The sequence below is a fragment of the Pongo abelii genome, chromosome X (assembly GCF_028885655.2).
Source record: "Pongo abelii isolate AG06213 chromosome X, NHGRI_mPonAbe1-v2.0_pri, whole genome shotgun sequence".
NCBI classification, from domain to species: Eukaryota; Metazoa; Chordata; class Mammalia; order Primates; family Hominidae; genus Pongo; species Pongo abelii.
The window spans coordinates 46,929,668-46,955,979 of record NC_072008.2 but is presented as its reverse complement, the minus strand read 5'-3'; the positions used below and the strand labels follow the sequence as shown (position 1 = coordinate 46,955,979).

Here is a 26,312-nt window from a genome sequence, read left to right as displayed (position 1 = left end):
AGGAGTTGCAACAGAGATCATATGGCCCATAAAAAGTAAACTATTTACTACCTGGGCCTTAACAGAAAAAGTTTCTGCAAGCCTCTGATTTAGATGCTTGAAGAAATTCAGTTTTAAAATAGGGCTGGGCGCAGTGGCTCACACCTGTAATCCCAGCACTTTGGGAGGCCGAGGTGGGTGGATTACCTGAGGTCAAGAGTTCAGGACCAGCCTGGCCAACATGGTGAAACCCTGTCTCTACTAAAAATACAAAAATTAGCCAGGCATGGTGGCATGCACCTGTAGTCCCAGCTATTTGGGAGACTGAGGCAGGAGAATCACTTGAACCCGGGAAGTGGAGGTTGCAGTGAGCCAAGATCGTGCCACTGCACTCCAGCCTGGGTGACAGAGTGAGACTCTGTCCCAAAAAATAAAAAACACAGGATGTAAAAATCACAGCAACAGATTTTTGAGACTTTCTAAAATGTGCATTAGGGTTAAAAGATAGATCGATAGATAGATATACTTTAGCCTCTGCCTGTGACTCCTCCTTGCCTGTAACCATCTTTAACAGGCTTTGAATGTAGAACCCTGAAAAAGGCATCACCAACTGTTGGCACTATCAACTAGTAAGACTGAAGCAAGTGGATTTGACATTGCAGCTTAATGCTTAGGTTCTTACTGGATAATTGCTGAAATTCTTAAACCCAATATACAGTTTCTTCCACAGTCTTCATATTCCTTTGTATGTAGACTAGCTTTTACCCAAACCATGCAATTGAACTGCATCCAAACAAAACAAATCCTGTCATTAGCATGACTCCAGAGTCATTTAATAGTATAATTACAAAAACACCAGATAGAAAAATTTTTGAAGTAAAAATGTGTTTCAGTTCATTAGGGTTCTCCCAGCCCAGGGAGAAAAATTACTTTTTAAAAATCAGTTCTGGGTAGAGGGAGACGGAGCTATTTGAAGGACAGCCAGATGAGTCAGGTTAAAAACAATACTACCCAGACCTATTATTTAATATTAAGTAATTTAATCAAGATAGACAGGCCTGCACTTGGCCCTTATTCACATTGATGTTTTCGTCCAGACACCTGCTGATGTGAAATGGTACCAAATCACATATCTTCTTTGTTGTGAGGATGCCTTGTTGAAATGGCTCCAGCAGTGGCAGGTTCAGCCTGGGAACTAAAGCTCTTCCTATTTTACGGCCATAAATATCCACATTGCACTGTCACTTCCTTACTGGAAACTTCATCTCAACCAATGTGTCCGTCATTATTGAACAGCTCATGATATTCCTGCTCAGCAGAATTGCACAGCAGTTGGTAGCAAGTCAAGTCCCAGACTCTGACAGTGTGACAGATTGCCTCCACAGCGCTGCTTCTCCAATGCTGGGGCAGCATGCCGAGTGCCCCGGTTCATGGTGACTGACCTAGAAGGGAAGGAACAAAGGACGTCTGAACTTCAGAACACAGAAATCCCCAGAAAGAAAGTCTGTTGGACCCTGAGGACATAAGGCCTTTTAAATCAGAAACCTATAATCTTCCAAACCCATACCGAATCAGTATCAATCATTTCTGGTTTATGAAGACAGACCAGGAGAAAATGACCCAAGAGGTGTTGGGTGAGGGTGAAGATGGGAAAACTCTGGGGGTGCCTCTGTTAGCATGGCTCCGCTTTCTGCAGCTGCTGTTGTGGAGCGCCTGCTGAGGAGAACAGGGCTTTCTGGGACCTTCTGGGTAGCATGTAGGAGGAACTGGGATTGAAGCCGTACCTTTAGGCACCAACCATGTACCCATCCATTCTTCACTCATGTACCAGTTCATATGTGCAAAATGCCAACAGCAACTGACGATTCTATAAAACTGAGGCTGTAGATGATAGGCAGTGAGTCCAGCTTTCTACCTTTGTGGCACCTGAACTTTTTTCTTCTTTCATTTAAACACATTGCTTGTATCACTCTATGTGAGCAGTGGAAAGTGGGCTGACTCTAGTGTGTCTGTGCTAGTCCTGTCACCAGTTTCTTGCTCTACTGTGATCCTTCCTCTGATCCTGGATGTGTACCAAATTTGACATTTTCTAATGGAGTGAAACTGTCCATCAGCTTAATAGAACTACTGATGCAAAGTTTGGGAAAGGCAGTTTCAAGATGATTTAAAATGTGCAGTAAAGATTCACACTAAGCATTAAGGAAAAGCTAATTTCAGAAATGCTTTGAGGCCTTTCTTGTGAGTCTTTTTTTTTTTTTTTTTTTTTTTGAGACAGAGTCTTACTCTGTTGCCCAGGCTGGAGTACAGCGGCATGATCTAAGCTCACTGCAACCTCCACCTCCTGAGTTCCAGCAATTCTCCTGCCTCAGCCTCCTGAGTAGCTGCGACTACAGGTGTGCACCACCACACCTGGCTAATTTTTTGTATTTTTAGTAGAGATGGGGTTTCACCATGTTGGCAAGGCTGGTCTCGAACTCCTGACCTCAAGTGATCCGCCCACCTTGGCCTCCCAAAGTGCTGGGATTACTGGCATTAGCCACTGTGCCCAGCCCCTTTCTATAAATCTTTAGTATTTTGCTAGTACACATGTTTCATGAAAGGGCTATATATGCAAAGTGACCCCCAAATGCAGAAGGGGCTGAGAAACCAAAGAAGGAGGCAGATAAGTCCAGCTTGTCATCACAGGGTGATTTTATCGGGGAACTTAGGGACAGAAGTATGGTCTTGAGCAGCTGCAAGACAGGTAGATCTCCACACCATTACCCCCACCCCCAGACCCAGGGATTATAAACCACAGGAAAAGGTACACATGTTTCAGAGGGAATGAGTAGGAGTTTGATCTAAGGGCAGGATTTATGGTAAGGATGTGCTCTGACACAAGGAACAATAGATGAACTGGAAATCTCAGAGGCATTCCTGGAACCAGGGTTAATCACAAGTCAACATGGTGGATTAGCATCCAAGATGGAGTTACTTTAGCCTCCACAACAGGTTACTTACATAAAGAGCCACCATGTCAAATTTCAGTCTTTTTAATAAAAACCAATTTCCAGATGGGCCGACTTTTTTTTTTTTTTTTTTTTTTTGACAGAGTCTAGCTCTGTCACCCAGGCTGGAGTGCAGTGCAATGATCTCGGCTCACTGCAATCTCCGCCTCCTGGGTTCAAGCGATTCTCGTGCCTCAGCCTCCCGAATAGCTGGGATTACAGGCATGCGCGACCACGCCCAGCTAATTTTTGTATTTTTAATAGAGACAGGGTTTCACCATGTTGGCCAGGCTGGTATCGAACTCCTGACCTCAGGTGATCCGCCTGCCTCAGCCTCCCAAAGTGCTAGGATTACAGATGTGAGCCACCGTGCCCAGCCAAATGGGCTGACTTCTAGTTGACAAGATGGAATAGATGCACTTCTCCTTATTCCTCCCACAAAGTATAACTAAAAACTCCAAATATTATGTATAAAACAAAGATAAGAGTCTGAAGGGTGGAGAGAAGAAGGCCGACTGACTAGGAACCTTGGCAACTGAGGAATACCGTGACCCTGAGTTTTCTTTTTGCTGCCTCTATATCCTGAATGTTGTGTGTTAAAGAAGCCAGCAAGCCAGAAATGCCAATTGTGACAGATACACACAAAAAAGCCCTGAAAAAAGCCTGTTACCTCTAGCCAAAGGACAGGAAAGGTTCACTCTAAAAAGACAGAAACCAAGCACCACAATTAAAAAAAAAAAAAAAAAAAAATCCCCTCTCCTGTGAGCAAAGCCCTAGTGGGAAGCCAGGATCTCTGGACTGCCACCTTGACCTGGCAGTAACCAGGTGATGTGCCCCTTTCTCCACCAGTGTGGTGTCAGTGGAGGCCTGCTAAAATAGAAGATTTAAATAAGATTCGGAGATTCATAAGATAATTCTTCCAGTGTCCAGGACAATAAAAAGAGCACTTGTCAAACCAAGAACCAGGGAAATTTCAGCTTGAATGAGAAAAGACAACTGATACATACCAACACTGAGATGACACAGATGTTGAAATTATCTGAAACAGATTTTAAGTGGCAATCATAAACATCCTCAATTAGCCATTACAAACACACTTGAAGCAAATGAAAAAACTGAAATTCTCAGCGGACAAATATAATTTTTTAAAAAGCAACCAAATAGAAATTTTAAAATTGTAAAATACAATAACAAAAATTTAAAAACTCACTGGATGGGCTCAATAGCAGAATAGAGATGATAGAGTAAGGACTTAGTGAATCTAAAAATAGAACAATAGAAATTATCCAATCTGAACAACAGAAAATAGAGTTAAAAAAAGATAAACAGAGCCTCAGGGGCCTGTGGAACCAGCATGTCATCAAAGTTCCAGAAAAAGAGACTAAAAAAGTACTTGAAATATGGCTGAAAATTTCCCAAATTTGGCAGAAGACATAAATTTACAGATTCAAGAACTTGAGCAAACCCCAAAGAAGAAAAGCTCAAAGAAATCTACACCAAGCCATGGCATACTCAAACTTCAGAAAAGTAAAGACAAAGAAAAAAATCCTGAAGGCAACTAGAGAGAAATTACACATTAATTATGGGAACAACAATATGAATGCCAACGGATTTTGTATCTGAAAGCATGGGGGTCAGAAGGAAGTGACACGACAGTTTTCAAGTGCTGAAAGAAAATATCTGCCAATCCAGATTTTTCTTTTTTTTTTTTTTTTTGACAGAGTCTCACTGTCGCCCAGGCTGGAGTGCAGTGGCGTGATCTTGGCTCACTGCAACCTCCGCCTCCTGGGTTCAAATGATTCTCATTCCTTGGTCTCCCAAGTAGCTGGATTACAGGCGCCCGTCATCACACCCAGCTAATTTTTGTATTTTTAGTAGAGATGGGGTTTTGCCACGTTGGCCAGGCTGGTCTTGAACTCCTGACCTCAAGTGATCCACCTGCCTTGGCCTCCCAAAGTGCTGGGATCACAGGTGTGAGCCACAGTGCCCAGCCTCGATCCAGATTTCTATATCCCATGATAATATCCTTCAGGAATGAAGGTGAAATAAAGACATTTTCACATGAAAGAAAACTAAGATAATTTTTGCCAACAGAACTTTTATAAAAGAATTGCTAAAGTTCTTCCCCAGAGAAAGGAAATGATAAAAGGAGGCTTGAAATATCACAAATGAAGAAAGAACAACGGAAAGGTAAAATATGAGTAAATGTAATAAACTATTCTCTTGAGTTTTTAAAATTATTTTTGATGGTTGAGGCAAGGTAACATTGTATGATGTGGTTCTCAATATATGTAGAGAAAATTTTTAAGAGACTATTTAAGGGGCAGGATAAAGGAACCTAAATGGAGATTAGTTTTCTACATTTCACTGGAGGTAGTAAGATGTTGACACCAGTAGGCTGTGATAAGTTACATATGTATAATTCAAGGAAACCACCAAAATAAACATACAAAGAGATACACTCAAAAACACTACAGATAAAATGAAATTCTAAAAAATGTTCAAGTAACTCGAAGATAGGAAAAGGAAAACAAAGGAATAAAAACAGAGGGAACAAACAGAAATCAAATTGAAGTCCTAAAATATCAATAATTAGATTAAGTATAAATGGTTTAAATATATAAACTAAAAGAGATTGGCAAAATGGATTTAAAAACATTACCATTAATTTCTAATATAATGAGGTGGGTTGAAAGTAAAAGGCTGAAAAGGATACACCATACAAACATTAATCAAAAGAAAGGAAGAGTAGCTCTATTAATATTAGATAAAATAGACTTCAGAGCAAAGAAAATTACCAGGGACAAAGAAGAATGTTATGTAAGGTTGAAAGAGTCAATCCAAAAACAAGATATAGCAATCCTAAATATGTACAGAGCAAATAGCAGAGCTTCAAATTTCCTGAAGCAAAAACTGAAAGAACAGAAAGAAGAAATGGACGAGTCTATATTTATAGTTGAAAACTTCAACACCATTCTTTCAACAAATGATGGACTCACTAGACAGAGAGTCAGTAAGGATACAGAAGGACTGAACAGTACCATCAACCAACAGAATTGAACTGACATTTATAGAACATTCCACCTATTAACAGAATACACATTATTTTTAGGTATACATGGAACATTCACAACATGAACCTATCCTGGTCCACAAAACAAATCTGAACAAATGTTTAAAAATTGAAATAATAATAATAAATAACCATAGTGTAATCACACTAGAAGTCAATAACAGAAAGACAGCAGGAAATTATCCAGAAATTTTAAAGTTAAAGAACATACTTAAATACAATTCATTGAAAATAAAACTATATTGAATGAAAATGCAACATCAAAATTTGTGAAGCTAAGAGGAAAATGTATAACACTAGATACATGACAAAAAAAGATCTCAAATCAATAATCTATGTACTTACCTCAAGAAACTAGATGATTAAAAAAAACCCAAAACAAGCAGAAGTAAGGAAATAATTAAGATAAAAGGAGAAATCAGCAAAACTGAAAACAAAAACAATCAAAAGACAATGAAACAAAAAGCTGGTACTTTGAAAAGATCAAAAAACCTCTATCAGCCAGGTACAGTGGCTCATGCCTGTAATCCCAGCACTTTGGAAGGCCAAGGCGGGTGGATCACTTGAGGCCAGGAGTTCAAGACCAGCCTGGCCAACACGGCAAAACCCTGTCTCTACAAAAAATACAAAAATTAGCCGGGTGTGGTGATGAGCACTTGTAGTCCCAGCTACTCGGGAGGCTGAGGCAGGAGAATTGCTCGAACCCAGAAGGCGGGTGAGCTGAGATTGCATCACTGTACTCCAGCCTGGGCAATGGGAGTGAGACCCTGTCTCAAAACAAAACAAAACAAAAAAACCAGAAAACAAACAAACAAAAAACTTCTATCAAGACTGACAACAGAAAAAGAGAAGACAAACATACCAGTATCAGCAATGTAACAGGGGTTCTCATTACAGACACCACAGACATTAAAAGGCAAAAGAAAAAAAAATTACTAAAAACAACTCTACATCCATTAATTTGACAATTTAGATGAAATGGACCAATTCCTCAAAAAGCACAAACTACTATAACTCACCCAATATGAAATAGATAATTTGAAAAGTCCTGTAACTACTAAAAAATTGAATTAATAGTTAAAAGGCTCTTGAAAAAGAAATCTCATTCATGTCCTTTGCTGGGACATGGATGAAGCTGGAAACCATCATCCTCAGCAAACTAACACAGGAACAGAAAACCAAACAGCACATGTTCTCACTCATAAGTGGGAGCTGAACAATGAGAACAGATGGACACAGGGAGGGGAACATCATACACTGGGGCCTGTCAGGGGGTGTGGGGCAATGGGAGGGAGAGTATTAGGACAAATATCTAATGCATGCGGGGCTTAAAACCTAGATGATGGGTTGATAGGTGCAGCAAACCACCATGGCACATGTATACCTATGTAACAAACCTGCACATTCTGCACATGTATCCCAGAACTTAAAGTAAAATAGAATAAAAAAGAGATATTTTTTTAAAAAAAGAAATCTCGGCCAGGCGCGGTGGCTCACACCTGTTATCTCAGCACTTTGGGAGGCTGAGGCGGGCAGATCACTTGAGGTTAGGAGTTCCAGACCAGCCTGGCCAACACGGTGAAACCCTGTTTCTACTAAAAATTCAAAAACTAGCTGGGTGTGGTGGCGCACCCCTGTAATCCCAGCTACTGGGGAGGCTGAGGCAAGAGAATCGCTTGAACCCAGGAGGTGGAGGTTGCAGTGAGCCGAGATCGCACCACTGCACTCCAACCTGGGCGACAGAGTGAGACTCCGTCTGAAAAAAATAAAATAAAAATAAAATGAAATATAGTGACAATACCAAATACTGTGAAGATGTAGAAAAATTTGATCTTTCAGACATTGTTGGTGGGAATGTAGAAGGGTACAGCTGCTCTCGGCAACAGTTTGGTAGTTTCTTTTAAAACTAAACAGACACTTCCACACGATCCAGCAATTGCATTTCTGGACATTCATCCTAAAGAAGTGAAAACTTATGTCCACACAAAAACCCATACACAAATATTCATAGTAGCTTTATTTGTAATAGCCAAAAACTGAAAACAATCCAAATGTCCTTCAGTGAGTGAATGGTTAAACAAACTGGTACAACCATACCATGAAATATTACTCAGCAATGAAAAAGAACAAACTATTATTACACAAGACAACCTGGATGAATCTCCAGAGGATTACAACTGAGTGAAAAATGCCAATCTCAAAAGGTTACATATTATATAACATTTATATAACATTATTGAAATAACACAATTATAGAGATGGAGAACATATTAGTGTTTGCCAGTGAAAGGGGTGGGATAGGGTAGGGTATGTAATGATAATGAGGGTAGCACAAGAGAGTTTTTTTGTGTTGATGGACTAGCTTTGTGTCTTGATTGTAGTGGTGTTTACACAAATCTATATATAATAAAATTACACAGATCTATACACACACACAAAATGAGTACACGTAAAAACTGCGGAAAATTGAATAAGGTCTGTTGTTAGAACTCACCAGTGTCAATTTCCTGGTGTTGATATTGATCTACATATAAGGTGTTCCTTTGGGGGAAGCTATGCGAAGGGTACACTGGACCTCTTGTACTGTTTTTGCAACTTCCTGTGAGTATATTATTTCTGCAGTGGCGTGGTCGTAGCTCACTGCAACCTCAAATTCCTGGGCTCAAGTAATCCTCCCACCTCAGCCTCCTGAGTAGCTAAGACTACAGGCGCACCCAGCTAATTTTTTATTTTTTGTAGAGACGGGATGCCCTTATGTTGCCTAGGCTGGTCTTGAATTCCTGGGCTCAAGTAATCCTCCCGCCTTGGCTTCCCTAAGTGCTGGGATTAAAGGCATCAGCCACCACACTCGGCCTATATAATTATTTCAAAAATAAAAAGTAAAAAAAAAAAAATCTGTCATTGTTTCTTTGTGCAACGTGTTGAGCTCTTCACTTGGGTTGCTTTAAAGACCGGAAACAAACTTGGCATTAACTCAGGATGGTTTTGTCAATGACTAACCAAGTGCTAAATGTTGCCAGGTCAGATCCCATTTCTCAACAAACTTTTATGGAGAGTACTACCAGCCCAACATCTGTACCCATAAGCACTCTTTTATATCCTTTTATTTAAAAATCTTTGTATCTACCCAAAAGGCTGCTTTTCATGCAGGTTCATATTTTTTAATGAATCGCTGGCAGTACAAGGTGAGGGAAGGAGAGATGTGTGCTCTGAAAGAACTATTGCTGCTGCTGGGGTATTTGAAGAACTTAAATGAAGTACTGCTAATTCAGGCGGGGCAACCTCACAAGGCCCTTTCTTTCTGCAATGGGTTCCTATTCCCCCGTGTTGGCTTCTAGTTCCTGAATGTCCTTGAACTATGTCAGAGATGCTTATATATCTTCCGGTTCTGACTTACACCTTCATGAGACCTGTAGCTCCCAAGTACACCTGTAGCTCCCAAGTATACCCTAAGTAAACTATCAGCTAATTTCCTACCATTTCTCAATATTTTTGGTTGTGTTTAAAACATAAACGTGTCTATGAATTCTTAGTGTGATGTTTCCTCAAACTCTTAAGTCCCCAGTATCTTAAATAGAGGATTAAGAATTTAATTCACTCTTTTTTTTTTTTTTTGAGACAGAGTCTCTCTCTGTCACCCGGGCTGGAGGGCAGGGGTGCGATCTCGGCTCACTGCAGCCTCTACCTCCTGGGTTCAAGCAATTCTCTGGCCTCAGCCTCCCGAGTAGCTGGGATTACAGGTGCCTGCCACCACACCTGGCTAATTTTTGTATTTTTAGCAGAGATGGGGTTTCACTATGTCGGCCAGGCTGGTCTCAAACTCTTGACCTTAGGTGATCTGCCCACCCTGGCCTCCCAAAGTGCTGGGAATTACAGGTGTGAGCACAAGGATTAAGAATTCAATTCACTCTTAATCCAGATCCCAACTCTTCTTAATATTATGGGGCCCTGTTCATATGGAGCAATGAAATACTCATCTTTGGGTGCATATTTAGAACTCAAACCCTCAGTTTACCAGCCAGCTGCAGTTACCAAGTAGCTAGTTTTGTCCTTTTTTTCAGCTGCTAGATGTCTGACAAGGAAAAATTAAAATTTTAAGCTGCTAAACTTCTTGGTTACAACTGTTTCCACTTGCCCAGAATCTGGGGAGAATGAAAATGTTTGCTACTCTCTGTATCACCTGAAACAATCATAGACCCTTTTGTTTATTCCTAAGTCAGAACTATTTAAAGACCTATCCTGTAATAATAGAAAATTCATAATAAAAAAACTGTCTTCATGCAATTAATCTCAAGAATTATAAAGGTTTTTATATACCATTGTTTTGAAAAGCAACGCATAAAAGGTTTTTTGTAAAAAAAAAAAAAAAAGTGACATTGAAATGTGAGGTCATTCCTCAATATTCAAATAATTCAAGAATTGGCTTTCACTTAAAAAAAAAAAAGCATGGTTATTTATTTAAAGATTGAAAGTCATACTTCAATGAGCTGGGTGTAATTTTATCTCCTTTGCTACAGTTCCCTTGAGTGTTTAAATGACCAGCCAGGCCCTAAATGCAGCTGGTTGACCTACTAATAGCCTCATTGCCATCAAAGGGAAACTTCATTCTGGGTCTATGGAGCCTGGATTGCAAGCAGTTGGCTCAGCTGAGGCTCCTGGGGCTACAGCAGAATAACTCAGGAAGACGCGCTTTTAGCATTTTAATCATACTTTCTTCAATCTTTGAAGCCGGGATGGGGGAGGGGGATGAATCAACTTCCTGCTGGCTTTAAAGTTAGAGAACAGAAGATTCAAGCCAATGAACTTGCAACCGGCTCTGCCTCTCTCAGTGGACTTCCTGTGCCCCCCATTTCAAGTCAGGTAATGAGCCTAGGGCCTCCCAAATGAATCTGGGAACTTGCACGGGGACCTCATTTCTACTCCTTGAATTGCGTTTGTCAATTTGGGCCTGCTCTTCTTCAAGTTTTTCTTGGTCTTGCCTCCAGAACGTACGTGCCTGTGACTGGACTCAGTTATCCTGTCCCTGCCCACACACTTGCGCCAGGTGAGGCACCCTGGATTGACCACCAAAACTACTTCACAGATGCTAAAAGTTGGTGCTGGAGCTTAGCACTTGAGAGAGCTGAGATTTCCGAGTATTCAGCAGGTCCTGTTATCACCAGCTGGATGACTTTCCAGCCTATTGTAACAGCCTTCCTCCTGGACCACCTCCAGAACAAATGGGCTGAGGAAGGGCTTGAGCGTCCTTTGCAACGGCTGTGTCCTTATGGGGTCTTCTCCCAGCATCCTAAACTGAAACCACACTTTGTGGATGATGTTAATATCTAAGCTTATCTGTTAACCCAGGTTAAGCTTTCTTAACCTTCCTGTTTTCACTTCAAATTAGCAACTACAGTGCCAAGGAAAACGGAAATGAGTGACAATGTTTACAACAATAGCACCATTAAGTTGTTTTTTAAGGGAGCTGCTTAGGGATAATGTTAAAATAATATTTGAAATAGCAGAAATCTCGAAGTACATTCCCTCATTGTGACTCCAAAGCAAAATGTAATAGGAAACATTTAGTTTGCTAATATAACTGCACCCCCAGATAGCCTGGAAATGTACTTTAAACAGCATTAAATGTTATTCATAATTTCCAGACATTTAATCTGAAAAATTATGTGGCAGTGGCACGGGGTGCTAGTTATTTATACTTGCACTAGTCAGTAACAGTTTCAGTCATATTCAACTTGAAACAACTCTCCACTCAGGTTTAAAAAGAAACAGAGGCTGAGTCAAAACAAAACAAAAACAAAAAGACAAAACTCTGGACTGGGGAGTGAGGGGAGAAACTTGCCTGGACTTGGATGGCCCCAGTGGAGAGCTGAAGAGACACACACTCCCGCCGTCACCTCCCACCGTGGGAGGAATTCAATGTAAAATCTCAATCCATGTGAGTCATTCAAGCCCAGAGTCAGCCAGTACAAAAATTAAATGGGCATTATTTTTCCTCTTATTCTAGAATAGAATAAGATAATAACATCTCTCCAGTTTTATGATACCCACCCCAGCTAAAAATTTCCCAAACTTTTGAGCTCACTTGAGAACAAATGGATGCACACCAAACCAGTATTAATAAAACCTGGAGCCAGGTGCGGTGGCTCACGCCTGTAATCCCAGCACTTTGGGAGGCTGAGGCGGGTGGATCAGCTGAGGTCGGGAGTTTGAGACCAGCCTGATCAACATGGAGAAACCCATCTCTATTAAAAATATAAAATTAGCTGGGTGTGGTGGTGCATGCCTATAATCTCAGCTACTCGGGAGGCTGAGGCAGGAGAATTGCTTGAACCTGGGAGGCGGAGGTTGTGGTGAACAGAGATTGTGCCATTGCACTCCAGCCTGGGCAACAACAGTGAAACTCCATCTCAAAAAAAAAAAAAAAAAACTTGGAAACAGCTGAGTTTGCCTAGTTGACTTTTGTTTTTTCCTTTCATTGAGCTGCTCCAAGATATAAATTTAGTTGACATACCTAATTGCTTTTGTGAGTAAAGTTGCTCCCAACTCCAATAAAGGAACTGACTCAGTATTTTATAATATATATTTGGACAAGCCACCTGCAGATGTTTGCGATCCACTAAGTGAGAGTGGAAGGGATTTGGGAGAGCACAGAGCTGGGAAGTGACCTGGAGCTTAGATCTGCAATTCAGGCTGCCATTGGCACCCATAGGGGTTATCAGTCAAATGAGCAACTGAAGTTTCCCTACCCCCACACTGGGACTGCCCAGGAAGGCTCATTCTCTGCCCTTGATCAGTTTTAAGATTCCCAGGTTAGAATGGCTAGTCAGTGTACAGAATCTATGGACCAGCCAAACTCTAGCCAATCACTGCAGGTATCTCTCCCTGCAGAGTGAGGCAGTATGTTTGTTCCACCCTTTCCTAGCCTTTCTTGTCCATGGTCTTGTGGGAGTAAAGTGGCTCCATGGCCTAGAGCAGGTTCGTGTTGGCATAGGACATTAGATCGTGGAGGCCAGTCTACAGGATTGCTGGAGATTGCTGCACCAAGGATCAAGACATGGATTTTTCCTGAGCTCAGATGATTTCTCTTCCCCTTTGACTGTTGAAAAATTAAAATGGCTGGGTGTGGTGACTCACCCCTCTAATCCCAGCACTTTGGGAGGCCGAGGCAGGCGGATCACTTGTCAGGAGGTCAAGACCAGCCTGGCCAACCTGGGGAAACCCTGTCTCTACTGAAAATACAAAAAAATTAGCCAGGTGTAGTGGCAGGTGCCTGTAGTCCCAGATACTCTGGAGGCCGAAGCACGAGAATCGCTTGAACTCAGGAGGCACAGGTTGCATTGAGCCGATATCGTGTCACTGCACTCCAGCCTGGGCAACAGAGCAAGACTCTGTCTCAAAAATAAATAAATACATACATAAATAAACATGAAGTAAAATTATTTTAAAAGGCATTCAATAATGTTAGGAATTTTGTTATTCTTTGCGAGGGATGTGTATGTTTTTGGCCAATCATCTCCTTTCTACAAAATTGCCCTCTGTAATTCCTAGCAGCTAGAAAATGGGAGGGTGGGCCAGGTGTGGTGGGTCACCCCTGTAATCCCAGCACTTTGGGAAGCCAAGGTGGATGGATCACCTGAGGTCAGTAATTCGAGACCAGCCCGGCCAACGTGGTGAAACCACATCTCTACTAGAAATATAAATATTAGCCGGGCGTGGTGGCGCATGCCTGTAGTCCCAGCTACTCCGGAGGCTGAGGCACAAGAATTGCTTAAACCTGGGAGGCGGAGGTTGCAGTGAGCCCAGATCACGCCACTGCACTCCAGCCTGGGCAACAGAATAAGACTGTCTCAAAAAAAAAAAAAAAAAAAAGAAAGGAAAAGAAAAAAAAGAGAAAGTGGGAGGGTGCAGAAAGACAACAAAGAGGAACTTTTTTGTTGTTATTTGCAGAGCCTGAAAAATGTGTTTTTTTCCTTTATTATATCCATGTTAGTGATATTCTTTATTATAGCAAGAGACAGATCTACTTCTCTTACTTCTAAAATCTGTGTATTTAACATATGCCAGTTCTTGGCTGGTCGCCAGTTGGTCCTATTTTTAAAATATTATGTTGATTTAAGCATTTTTGGCTTACTGTTCCTATAATTTCTCTGAGGCAGTAAAGAGTCCTTTTTGAGAAAATATGGTCTCAGTCATGGGAAAAGTGACCTCAAAGCTCTGGTACAATTTTTCCTAATGTCTACCTTATCTGTCTGGATGTAATGACTTCTTCAATTAGCCTCTGAGTTCCCTCCTAAAGCTGCTCATAACTTTCCTCACTTCATCATCTTTACTGAAGAACTCACAGTCTTGATCATGGCTGCACTCCCCATGCCTTACAAAGCTTTCTGTGATGTTCTATTTCAGGGCAGAATTACACACTTCAGCCCTTCAGTTAGGTTGGCTTCCTGGTCTCCAACCTGCTGGATACCATGACCCAGTGATATTAAAATCAAACAAGCACTCCCTCTAGGCATTTGGATTTCAGGCCAGACTTCAGGCTTCTTACTGGCCTACTTACTGGCCCAAAGAGTACCCTGCATCTATCTTCAGGGCACCTTTTTTTTTTTTTTTTTTTTTTTTTTTTGAGACAGTTTCACTCTTGTTGCCCAGACTGGAGTGCAATGGTGCGATCTCGGCTCACCACAATCTCCGCCTCCCGGGTTTAAGTGATTCTCCTGCCTCAGCCTCCCGAGTTGCTGGGATTATAGGCATGTGCCACCACGCCTGGCTAATTTTATATTTTTAGTAGAGGCGGGGTTTCTCCATGTTGGTCAGGCTGGTCTTGAACTCCCAACCTCAGGTGATCTGCCTGCCTTGGCTTCCCAAAGTGCTGGGATTACAGGTGTGAGCCACCGCACCCGGCCAAGGCACCTTTTAACATTCTAGAAAGGGCTTCGATTCTGTAAGCAAAACGTGTCTACCTCAGTGGCTATTTTCAGAATGTGACTCTACAGCAAAGTTCTTCCTGCTCCCATCCATTTCATGGGAGGGGAATCTGCTGGCACAGAATATAGTCATCATTGAAATCAAATGTGGTGGCCCTCTTTCACAGCCTCTTAATCTCCGAATTTAAAAATATTCACCATCAGAAGAACTGGAAGTCATTACGTTAAGTGAAATAAGCCAGGCATAGAAAGACAAATATTGCATGTTCTCACTCAGATGTGAGCTAAAAAGGTTGATCCCATGGAGGTAGAGAATAGAATGGTGGTCACCAGAAGCTGCAAAGGGTGTGGGGGTTGTCGTGGAGACAGATTGGTTAAATGGGTATGAACACACAGTTAGATAGAAGAAGTAAATTCTAAGTTCAATAGCAGAGTAGGGTGACTACAGTTGTTAACAACAGTGTATGGTATATTTCAAAATAGCCAGGAGAGAGGACTTAAAAACTTCCCAACACATAAAAATTATAAACACTCGAGGTGATGGGCACCCCAATACCCTGACTTGATCATTAAACACTGTGCATGTAACAAAAAAATCACATGTACTCCATAAACATATACAAATATGTATCCATAACAAATTTTTAAAAATATTTATCATCAGCTGATGCTCTAATTTATTCTCAGCATCCAGCAGGGTGGTCTTAATTATGAACAGGGTCAGCTGCAGAAAATGTCAGACCTGGCCACTGGCTTGGTGCCAGGGTGCCAAGGAGGCTGGGGAGCAAAGCTGAAGGACTCCAATTATAGACACATCGCTGAGCTCCGCAATTTTCTATTTTCTCCAATTAAAACTGCTTCCTATTCAATTCCCAAACAGTTCCCACTTGCCTGTGTACTTGAATTTGAGCCAGAGCTGTTTCTTAATCCCTACTATTCTTATTTTATACTGTACCTCAGCAGAAATGTCCCTTTCAATAGAGCAAGTTCCTTTTATTTCCACTACGAAGCAAGAGGCTGAGGAGCCAGGAGACCTCACAAAGAGAGGGGTTCATTTATTAGTCACCTTGTTCAACTGGAACGTCAGACACAAAAAAGTGAGGCCAGTTTAGTTTTTTTCGTTTCATTCTTTTCTGGCCTGCTCATGCTGAGGGCAGGCTGAGACAAAGCATAATGAAGAATGTTAAACCAGCTGTTTGTAAATGTTTTTCAAAAGCATCACTCCCAACTATTTATATTACATTCGTATTCATGGGAAGAAAATCTCTGCCAAGACAAAAAAAAAAAAAACCTCTTAGAAAACCGTCTGAATCCTGCCTCAAAAACTGCAAATGGGCACTTCTGCCCTTCCCCTGCTGAGACCACAAAGAGGGCTGTCAGGAACATAGAGAAAATGTATGAATGGTTAAACCTTATTTAAAATCAGCCTAATTTCCCCAGTGATAGGGTCCCCAAATTGTTTATGCTCGAGTCAATAAGTACAATCCCCTGCAACAGTACCCGAAGAAGGCCACCTGAACAAGAACCTTGCTAAAACCTGATGTCCTGTCGAAGTGTGGTTTTCTAAAGGGATAATTTTTATATCAAAATGTATCCATTTCTTCAAAATAATCACAAAAATAACACTCTCCAGATACATGTGGACTGTAGAAGGGCTAAGAAGTTGATTTCATTTTGGCATTCTAGTGACTACAACCCAAAGTATGAGGCCATCATTCATCATCAGAGATGAACTGTAGGGTCAGAGAGAGCCAGGATGCCAGCAGCAAGAATTTTCCATTCATCAAACTGGCCAAGATGAAAAAATGAAATCAAATCTATGTTGTTGAAAGTCTGGGAAACAGACGCTCCAAGAAATTGCTGCTGGTAGTGAATGTTGGCCGACTTTGAAGAACATTACCTCTCAAAATGTACAAAGCATATAGCTTTTGCTATATAAGGTCACTCCGCTATAGGAATTTTTCTGACAGATATACTCACATGTATGCAAATACAAGGACCCTACTAGAAATGCAATGAAATAGAGCACAAAACTATAACAACTAAATGCCCTACAGTATGGAACTAGGAGCTAGTTAAATATGTTATGATACATTCCTACCATGAAATACAATATAGCTATTAAAAAGAAGATGAAACGGGAAGATTTTCAAAGCAATAAGTGAAAAAAGTGCAGAACAATAAATAGATTTCAATCCCATTTGTGTATAAAAAGGCTATATTTTTCTGCCGGAATGTGCATAAAACATTTCTAGACATATACTACAAGAAATGTTGTGGCTGCTTCTAGGAAGTGAGACTGGCAGGTATTTTATAAACTTCTATCCTGTTAAATTCTATTTTTGGCCAGGCGCAGTGACTCACGCCTGTAATCCTAGCACTTTCGGAGGCTGAGGCGGGCAGATCACCTGAGGTCAGGAGTTCGAGACCAGCCTGACCAACATGGAGAAACCCTGTCTCTACTAAAAATACAAAATTAGCTGGGCGTGGTGGCGCATGCCTGTAATCCCAGCTACTCGGGAGGCTGAGGCAGGAGAATTGCTTGAACCCAGGAGGTGTAGGTTGAGGTGAGCCGAGATCGTGCCATTGCACTCCAGCCTGGGCAACAAGAGCGAAACTCCGCCTCAAAAAAAAATTTCTATTTTTACCACATGCTTATGTTATTTCTACAATTTTTTTTTTCTGAGACAGAGTCTCGCTCTGTCGCCCAGGCTAGAGTGCAGTGGTGCGATCTCAGCTCACTGCAACCTCTGCCTCCCGGGTTCAAGCAATTCTCGTGCCTCAGCCTCCTGAGTAGCTGGGATTACAGGCACGCACCACCATGCCTGGCTAATTTTTGTATTTTTAGTAGAGACAGGGTTTCACCATGCTGGTCAGACTGGTCTCGAACGCCTGACTTCGTGATCCGCCTGCCTCGGCCTCCCAAAGTGCTGGGATTACAGGCATGAGCCACTGCACCCGGCCCTTATTTATTTATTTATTATTATTATTATTATTTTTTTTTTTTGGAGACAACGTCTGGCTCTATCACCCAGGCTGGAGTGAAATGGCGCAATCTCAGCTCACCTCAACCTTTGCCTCCAGGGTTCAAGTGATTCTTCTGCCTCAGCCTCCTGAGTAGCTGGGACTACAGGTGCCCGCCACCACGCCTAGCTAATTTTTGTATTTTTAGTAGAGATGGGGTTTCACTATGTTGGTCAGGGTGATCTCGAACTCCTGACCTCAAGTGATCCGCCCACCTCAGCTTCCCAAAGTGCTGAGATTACAGGCATGGGCCACTACGCCTGGCCCGGAAATCCTTTTAATTTGACTTCCTCTTCTTATTGGTAAGAACACCAAAGCTGAAAAGGTTTAGGGACTTGCCAAAGGTCAATTAAGTAGTAACCAGGAGAGGCAGGCCCTGATGCCTGGGTTCCCATGCCGTAATTCAAAAACTGACTTCATATAGAAAGCAAGGAATGACTGTTACTACTTTATGTCCACCCCTTGCTTTGTAGGACCAGCCTCCTTCCCTGTTCACTCATCAGACTTGACAAGTCTTGACTTTTCCTTAACACCGTATCCATCAGCTGAGGGGTCCTGCCAGGGAAGGCAGGCCCAAATGGGAGCTCCGAGAATGCCTTGATCAAAGGTAGCATTAACCTCACAAGGAGCAATAATGATTTGGACATGGATGTATTTTTAAAAATTGTTCACACCTTATTGCAGCCCTGCTACTCAGGTACCTATCCATGTGCACACACACATGTGCACACACACATCATCCTAACTTCCAGCTCTCTGGCTCAAACCTAGCACCCAGGTTGATATGCTATTAGGAGTCTGAAGAAATTTTGTTGAATGAGAAATTCTATATAGGAGCAATGTTTCAAAAATGCCCATTCTGGGCCGGGCACCGTAGCTCACACCTGTAATCCCAGCGCTTTGGGAGGCCGAGGTGGGTGGATCATGAGGTCAAGAGATCAAGACCATCCTGGCCAACATGGTGAAACCCCGTCTTTACTAAAAATACAAAAAAATTAGCTGGGCGTGGTGGCACACACCTGTAGTCCCAGCTACTCGGGAGGCTGAGGCAGGAGAATTGCTTGAACCTGGGAGGCAGAGATTGCAGTGAGCCGAGATCGCACCACTGCACTCCAGCTTGGCAACAGAGCAAGACTCCATCTCAAAAAAACAAAACAAAACAAAACAAAAAAAAAAAAAGCCCATTCTTTAGCAGTCTGTGTGTAAGCAACAGCTTCACTTTTCAGTGATATTTATTTATCTTTTGAGACAGGATCTCTCTCTCTGTCATCCAGGCTAGAGTGCAGTGGCGCAATCACAGCTCATTGCAGCCTCGACTTCTTGGGCTCAAGCGATCCTCCTACCTCACCCTCTCAAGTAGCTGGGACTACAGATGTGTGCCACTACCCTCAGCTAGTTTAAAAAAAAATTGTAAAGATGCGGGGGGTGTCTCACTATGTTACCTAAGCTGGTTTTGAACTCCTGGCCTCAAGCAATCTTCCTGCCTCAGCCTCCCAAAGTGCTGGGATTACAGGTGTGAGCTACTGCACCCGGCCTCAGTGATATTTATACATAAGCCTATATAAAATGTTTGGGGCCCAGTTTCCTGATTAAAATAGAAAGATTTTCAAAATGATTTGGTGGTGGTTGATCGTTTCTTTTCCTGTTTACATGATTTCTTTAGAAAGAAAGCTTCCTGATTGTTAGGGTTCAAATTACAGGGTGTTTGTCTTCTTTCCTAATTTCTTTCAAAGGATGCATATGTCATGTCAAGAGCAAAGATCAAGGTGCCTTAAATGCCTAGTGGGATGAAACTTTGGGACCTACCAAGGGCAGACATTAAAGGGAGACATGCTGAAAAGGACAGGATAGCACATCAGTCTGTCCAGAACAGTGGTGGACAGTGTACAATGATGGATTATTAGATAATGAGCTACAGACAACAAAGCATTTGAAGGCATATGACAGGGTGATAAATGGACCTGTGTATAATTGAGGACATTTTCCCCTTTCCATGATAACACTCTACATCTGCTTGGCACTTCATAGCTCCAAGTTCTTTCATGTAAATTACTGTGGCAAGCAGTTCAGTGCTCATCAACAGCCCTTTATTCCCCATCCTGATCTTGTTCTGGTGGCAGCCTTCTGGTCCCACCTGGCCCAGGGGATGAACCATGACTGGTCCAAGCCAGAGGTTCTCAGCTTTGGCTATACAGTAGGATCATCTGGGGAGCTTTTCAAACATCCCAGTGCCTGGATCTGGGGACTCCACTCCAGACTACTTAAATCAGAATCTCTGGGGGTGGAGCTCAGGCATTGGCATTAAAAAAATCAATAAAAAAGCTCCTCAGGTAAATGTAATGTTCAGCCAGGGCTGAGAACCACTGGTCTAAGCCAATCACAATGTTCCCATTCCCTTTCACCAATGATTGGGCTAGGGCAGGCTGTATAGCCCAGTTTTAGCTAATGTGACATAAAGGGACGTCGGCTGGTAAAAGGGGTTCTGGGAAAGGTTTTATAATTTATTAAGGCTGGGTGCAGTGATTCACATCCATAATCCCAGCACTTTGAGAGGCCGAGGCAGGCAGACCGCTTGAGCTCAGGAGTATGAGACTAACCTGGGCAACACAGTAAGAGCCCCCACTCCCCGCCCATCCCCAATCTTTGCAAAAAAAAATTTTTTTTAATGAAATAGAGTGGTGGTGTGCACCTGTAGTCCCAGCTACTTGGGAGGCTGAGGTGGGAGGATTGCTTAACCCTGGGAAGTTGAGGCTGCAGTGAGCCATGACACTGCACTCCAGCCTGGGTGAAAGATTGGATGTGGTGGTATGCACCTGTGGGCCCAGATGCTCGGGAAGCTGAGGTGGGAGGATCACTTGAGCCTGCGAGGAGGAAATTGCAGTGAGCCAAGATCACACCACTGTACTCCAGTCTGGGTGACAGAGTAAGAGCTGCCACTCAAAAAAAAAAAAAAAAAGAGCATGGCAGGAGGAAAAACCCCTCCACCCCTTACCGGCTAGATAGCTTCCTTCCTTTCTGTATTTTAATAACCCTGTGTCGTTGTGTGAAGATGTTATGCTTGGAGCTGTGGCTACCATCTTGTGACAGTGGGAAGATAAGCCAGTGCATGAAAGCCAAGATGTAAAAGATAGAAAGGGCCTAGGTCCTTGGTGACTAGGTTCAGGGTGCTACGGCCCCCAACCAGACCAGAAAAAACTTCACTGACTTCCTCACTGCCAAATCCTGTCCATTGGGTATGGACCATCCAGAAGTTATTCAGGTTAATTTACATGTGGCCTCTCTCCTCAGTTGAGCTGAGGGCATCCTGAGATGCCCTGTGGGGAGGATGGCTGTAAAGTTGTCAGCTTTCCTGTGTAGGCGCTGTCAGCATCTCAGGGATATTTTATTTGTTCAGTGGTTGGGACATATTAGCAATAAAGCTGAGTGTGCTTTCCACCTCATACTAGCCTGGCTGGAGTATCAGGGTGCTGCCAGGGAATGCCAAGGCGGGGGCCAGGTGAGGTATAAAAGAGAAGATTATGAGCTCTGGAGTCTAACACCAAACACTGTTCCACCCTCACCAGCCCAGGTATGACTTTGGGCAAATTACTTCTCTGAGTCTCGGATTCCTCATCTGGAAAACTGGTATAAATAATGATATATGTACAATGCCTAACTCAGTGCATGACACATAGCCCTTTGGTAAGGATCCCTCCCCCTCTCTTCTCCTCCCTTCTCTAGAATAGAGTGTGACAAACTTTTGGAAAACCCATCAGTGCGTCGGCAGCAGTAACGTTATCTTCCTAGGAACCAAGAATACAAGCATTGTAATCAATCCACTGATTTATGGTAAGTGCCCAATGTGGGAGGAAGGACTCAGTCACTAAAGTCTGGAGGAGCCTAAAGCTTGCTCCCAGATGTCCCTGCAGCCCTGCAAAGGAAGCCCCATCGGCCTTCCAAACAGCAACACCAGTGTCTTCCCTCACAGTCACTGTCACCCACACAGACTCTAACTTCCTAGAGGGCAAAGACTGTCCTCTACCCTCCTCTCTATTCTCTTTAATGCTTCACCCCAGCCAGTACTCAAATAGATGTCAGTAAAAATGAAAAAAAAAAAAAAAGCAAAAGTTTCTGGGAGATTGTCATGTCTTAAAGCCATAAAATGCACAGCATTCTGCCCAGGGGAGGAGTTCCCTCAGGCCTGTGAAGAAGGGTTAGGGACAATTACTGTTACATCTGTAAATACAGGATCAGCAGATGAAAAGATGCTTTTGTTAAGATGTGACAAGTCACCCTGTGCCTTACCTTCCATCACTCTGGAAATCAGGAAAGAACACAGACTTCCTAGCAATTTCAGAAACTGACTAAGAAAACCATTTGATTACTGGGAGAAAAATTAGTTAGCCAGCTTCTGAAATCACTCTGAAACCCTGGTTCTGTAACAACAACAAAATCCCTCTTCATTAATATCTTCAACGTTTGTCCTCACAGCTTCATCTCAGGGGAATGCTGAATTACACTATAAAATAATGAATGGAAACTTAACTCACTTCCGCCCACCCAGCACTGCTTTTCCTCCTCCTCTGGACTGACTGCACAGTGCAGAAGGCGGCACCCTTCCAACTCACACAAAGTTTGGGGAAACACACTCCCATGTCACTAAGTAGACTCCTATGGTCAGCACTGTGCAGAACAAACCCTTCCCTCAGGCCATACACTGACCCACACAGAACACATTTTGAGACTGTTTAAGCCCCACTTTAGCATCTTCAGATACACAGAAAAAAACAAAAATGAAAAAACAAAAAAGGGGCAGTGTCTTTTCACAAAGCTCCTCCTGCAGTCACAAACTGCTACTGACAATTGAAGGCTCCATCTGTCAAACGGATGGGGTGGAGTGGGGGACACCCAACCCTGAGGTCTTGTCGACACTAGAGGAAGCTGACCAGGCAGCTTTTGTGACCTGATGTGAATGGGATATGGTCAAATATCCTGCAAATGCCAGCTACAGGGAGAAGGGGGAAGGGAGAGGAGGAGGGGAAGGGGGAGGAAGAGGAAGAGAGGGACAGGGGAAATGAGAGACGGAAGGAGGGGGAGGGGAGACGGAGAGGCGCACATGAGCCAGGGGAAAGCAAGTCTATTCACTACACAAGGGCCTGAGACACACAATGTGCAAGAAGTGTTGCAAGAGCCGCCTGACCGTGCCTGCGTGTTTGGAAACTCAGGAGAAAAGCCCTGGAGCCTTCGCATAAAAGAGAGAAGAAACATGAAACAGAAAGATTAGGGATAGGTAGGGTTAGAATCAATGCCTTTCCACCAAACTCTCTGCTTTTGGCTTTCTCTGTGCCTGTAAACACCATTGCAAAGTCTCCTTACAGGACAAACTGGCATCAAGATAACTCCATAATCATCAACCTCAAATGGTTTCCGAAATCCTATACTCCACATGTCAATTCCCAGTCTCAGGGCTCATTATGACTGCTTCAAACCTTCTCTACTCTCCTCAGCCCTCTGAAACCTCCTACTTCATACAGGGGAATGGGAGTGCGGAGACCTGGCTTCCACCTCAGTCACGCCTAAATATCCTCTCTCATCTCGGGATCTCCCTCTAAGGAGGCGCGAGGCTAAGCTGGAGATTCCGATGAATCTACCAAATTCTACGAGCAGGACTTTCCCATCCTCTTGGACCTGATCTGATAGAATGGGATCCAGCATGGTACCCACTCCCCTACACTTCCCCCTCCCCCCTACACTTCCCCCTCCCCAGGCCATTCCAGGCTCCCGGAAAACCAGTCCCGGTCCCTGCCTTGCCCCGGGCCACCTTACCCGGATCCGTGCCGGGGACAGGGATGGGAGGCTACGTGGCGCCGTCGGCATCCATCTCCAGCGGCGTCTCCCCGTCCCTGGGCGGCTCCGCGTCGCCCTCCTCTCCGGTGAGAGGGTAGGCGAGCAGACGCATGGCTGGAGCGCAGGCGGCCTCCACCTGGCGCACCTGCTCTCGGCTCAGGCGCTCGCGCCAGGCGTGCACCGCCTCCCGGGCGTCGCGCGCTGACAGGTGGAAGGGCCGGTCGGCGCCGTAGGCCGCGCCGCGAGTCATGTTGAGCGCGAAGGCATCGAGCGCTGCGAGCGCGCGTAGCCCGGAGAAGCGCAGCAGGCGGCGCAGCTGGGCGCGTGGCTGCCGCACCAGGTCCTCATAGCGCAGCCTCAGGTAGCGGCGTCGCAGCCAGGCGGGCGCACCGCGCGCGAAAAGCAGATCGCGCAGCCAGGCTTCGCAGATCACCTCGAGCGCACCGGTCAGGAAGAAATCCGCGCGCGGCGCGGCGGGCAGCGCGCGAGACTGGCCCCCGGGGCGAGCACCCACGCCGTGCGCCAGCAGCACACGGTGGAAGCGGTCGCCCCTCTGCCGGGTGCGCAGCACCTGGATGCTCTCGCGCAGCAGTCCCTGCCTAGACTTGAGGCGCGAGTTGTGCACCGCCCTCGGGTCGCGGAAAAGCTGCACCACCTTCAGGTTGAGGCCTGGGTCACGCAACAGGGGCACCAGCACGCCCAGATCGAGCAGGCGCACGTCCTTGATGACCACCACCGGGTACTTTCGGCACTCGGCCTCCAGGGCGCGTATCGCCACGGGTGGGCAGCTGCGCTCGCAGGCGGTGTCCTCGACGAGGCCCACCTCGGCCCGGGCACGGGGTGCGCCAGGACACAGTGGCGGCGAGCAGATGACCTTGTTAGTCCGCCAGCGGAAGAGAGCGGCCGTGGTAAGATTGGCCGTGTCCGGGGCGCGCGCAGCGGGGTCCCCCGGCGGCGCGTACAGCCGCAGCACGGAGAAGTCGCAGCGGAAGAGCGAACGCAGCATGTCGCGCAGCGCGCCCTGCAAGCTCTCGGCGTCGCCCGGATACAGCGCCTGCCATAGATGCCACATGGGCTCATACAAGTAGAAAACGTCCGGGTGCTGGTTAAAGAGTTCGCCCAGGAAGGATGAGCCGGTGCGCCAGGTGGCATGCACGTAGATGTGCTGCTTCTCGCGAGACACTGCCTCCCCGACAGCGCCGCTGAGGTTGCTTGGGAACCGAGGGGACTGGTTCGCGCCCCCTTCCTCGGCGGCCCGCGCCTCCGCGCCCTGCTCGCGTTCGCCGGCCGCCGCCGCCTCCAGACTCCACACTCCCAAGCTGCGCTGCAGGCCGGGGCAGTGCGCGGCGCCCTTGTCCCCGTCGCGGCCGCCGTCCAATACGGAGGGGACGAGCAACAGCACCAGCGTGTACAGCACCAACAGCAGCGCGAACTTGCAGTACTCTCGGCGTCGCCGCCGCCGGCCCTTCATCGTTCACCGACCCTCCAGAGCGGGTCGGGCGCCAGTCTTCTCCCGTTCCTCAGAAATCCCGTCCCAGGTCCCCTCCTGTGGCCTCTCCCGGCCCCTCTGCGCCGGGAGGAGCAGAGCCGCGGGGCCGCGCATCCACAAGGGGAAACTTGGAAGGCGGTGGTGCTACTGACGGCGCCCCTGCCCTCTCGGCTCAGCCGCCGGAGAGCCGCCTATTGGCCGGCTTGGCAGCCGCCCGCCCCGCCTTTCTGCCCGCCTGGGTTCGCCCACGGCTCTGCCAGATCTGGGCGGGGCTGTAGCGGGGCTGGGAAGCCGGGTTACCGAGCCAGACCCCCACCTTTCCCCAAACCCTCCGTAATGAAGTCTTCATCAATGACTTCAGGCAAAGGAGGGGCCTGTGTGTACAGAATGTACCCAGTAAAGGGCCATAGACCCCACCCGGAGAAGGCCACTGCCTCTTCTGTTTTATGTCCCCTGCCTAGCCATCGCTATCCTAGGCAGATAACCACTCGCCACTATCTACATCCAGCGCCCCCATCAGCCCTGGAGTGGATGTTACTGAGTTCTGGACTAAAAGATACAAGATTGTACGTGGCAGAGTGGTCCGGGGGGTTGGAGATACTACTGCATTCACGCAGCACATTTCATAAAGTCTAGCCTTTGTGAAATTCTAAGTGTTGTCTTCCTTAGGGTTTCACCAGCTGATGGGCTGTGCACATTTTACCAATACTCTGGGGCCCAGTTTGGTCATTTGTAAAATGTGAATAATTCTTAGTACCCATGTACCTCCTGGGATTGCGAGATTTGGGGGTTGTTACCACAGTATAACCCAGCCTATTCTGACACCTATGAGCAAAAGACATTTACAGAATCAAAGTGGTAGAATGGTGACCTTTCTCAGGAGCTTGGTGTTTAAAGGGACCCGTAAGAAGAAATGTGTACCCAAAGATAGATGAAAAAGAGACAGGAAGTCCAACAGGCAGATGAAGATTAGAGTTACTAAAATTCAAAACAGAACCAAAAAAGATACA

At 44.9% G+C, this 26,312-nt stretch overlaps 1 protein-coding gene across 1 annotated transcript; it reads right to left on the bottom strand.

The window, feature by feature from the left end:
- Positions 1-782: 782 nt before the first annotated feature.
- On the bottom strand, positions 783-26,312 carry CHST7 (carbohydrate sulfotransferase 7). Its single transcript, XM_002831577.5, has 2 exons — positions 23,793-26,312; positions 783-1,421 (listed from the first exon to the last, which is right to left on the bottom strand). Exon 1 carries the CDS (start codon positions 25,282-25,284, stop codon positions 23,824-23,826), a length of 1,461 nt encoding a protein of 486 aa, XP_002831623.2. The 5' UTR covers positions 25,285-26,312; the 3' UTR covers positions 783-1,421; positions 23,793-23,823.

Excerpts from the sequence above, each read along its gene's own strand:
- CHST7 (XM_002831577.5), bottom strand. The coding sequence starts at position 25,284 with ATGAAGGGCCGGCGGCGGCGACGCCGAGAGTACTGCAAGTTCGCGCTG.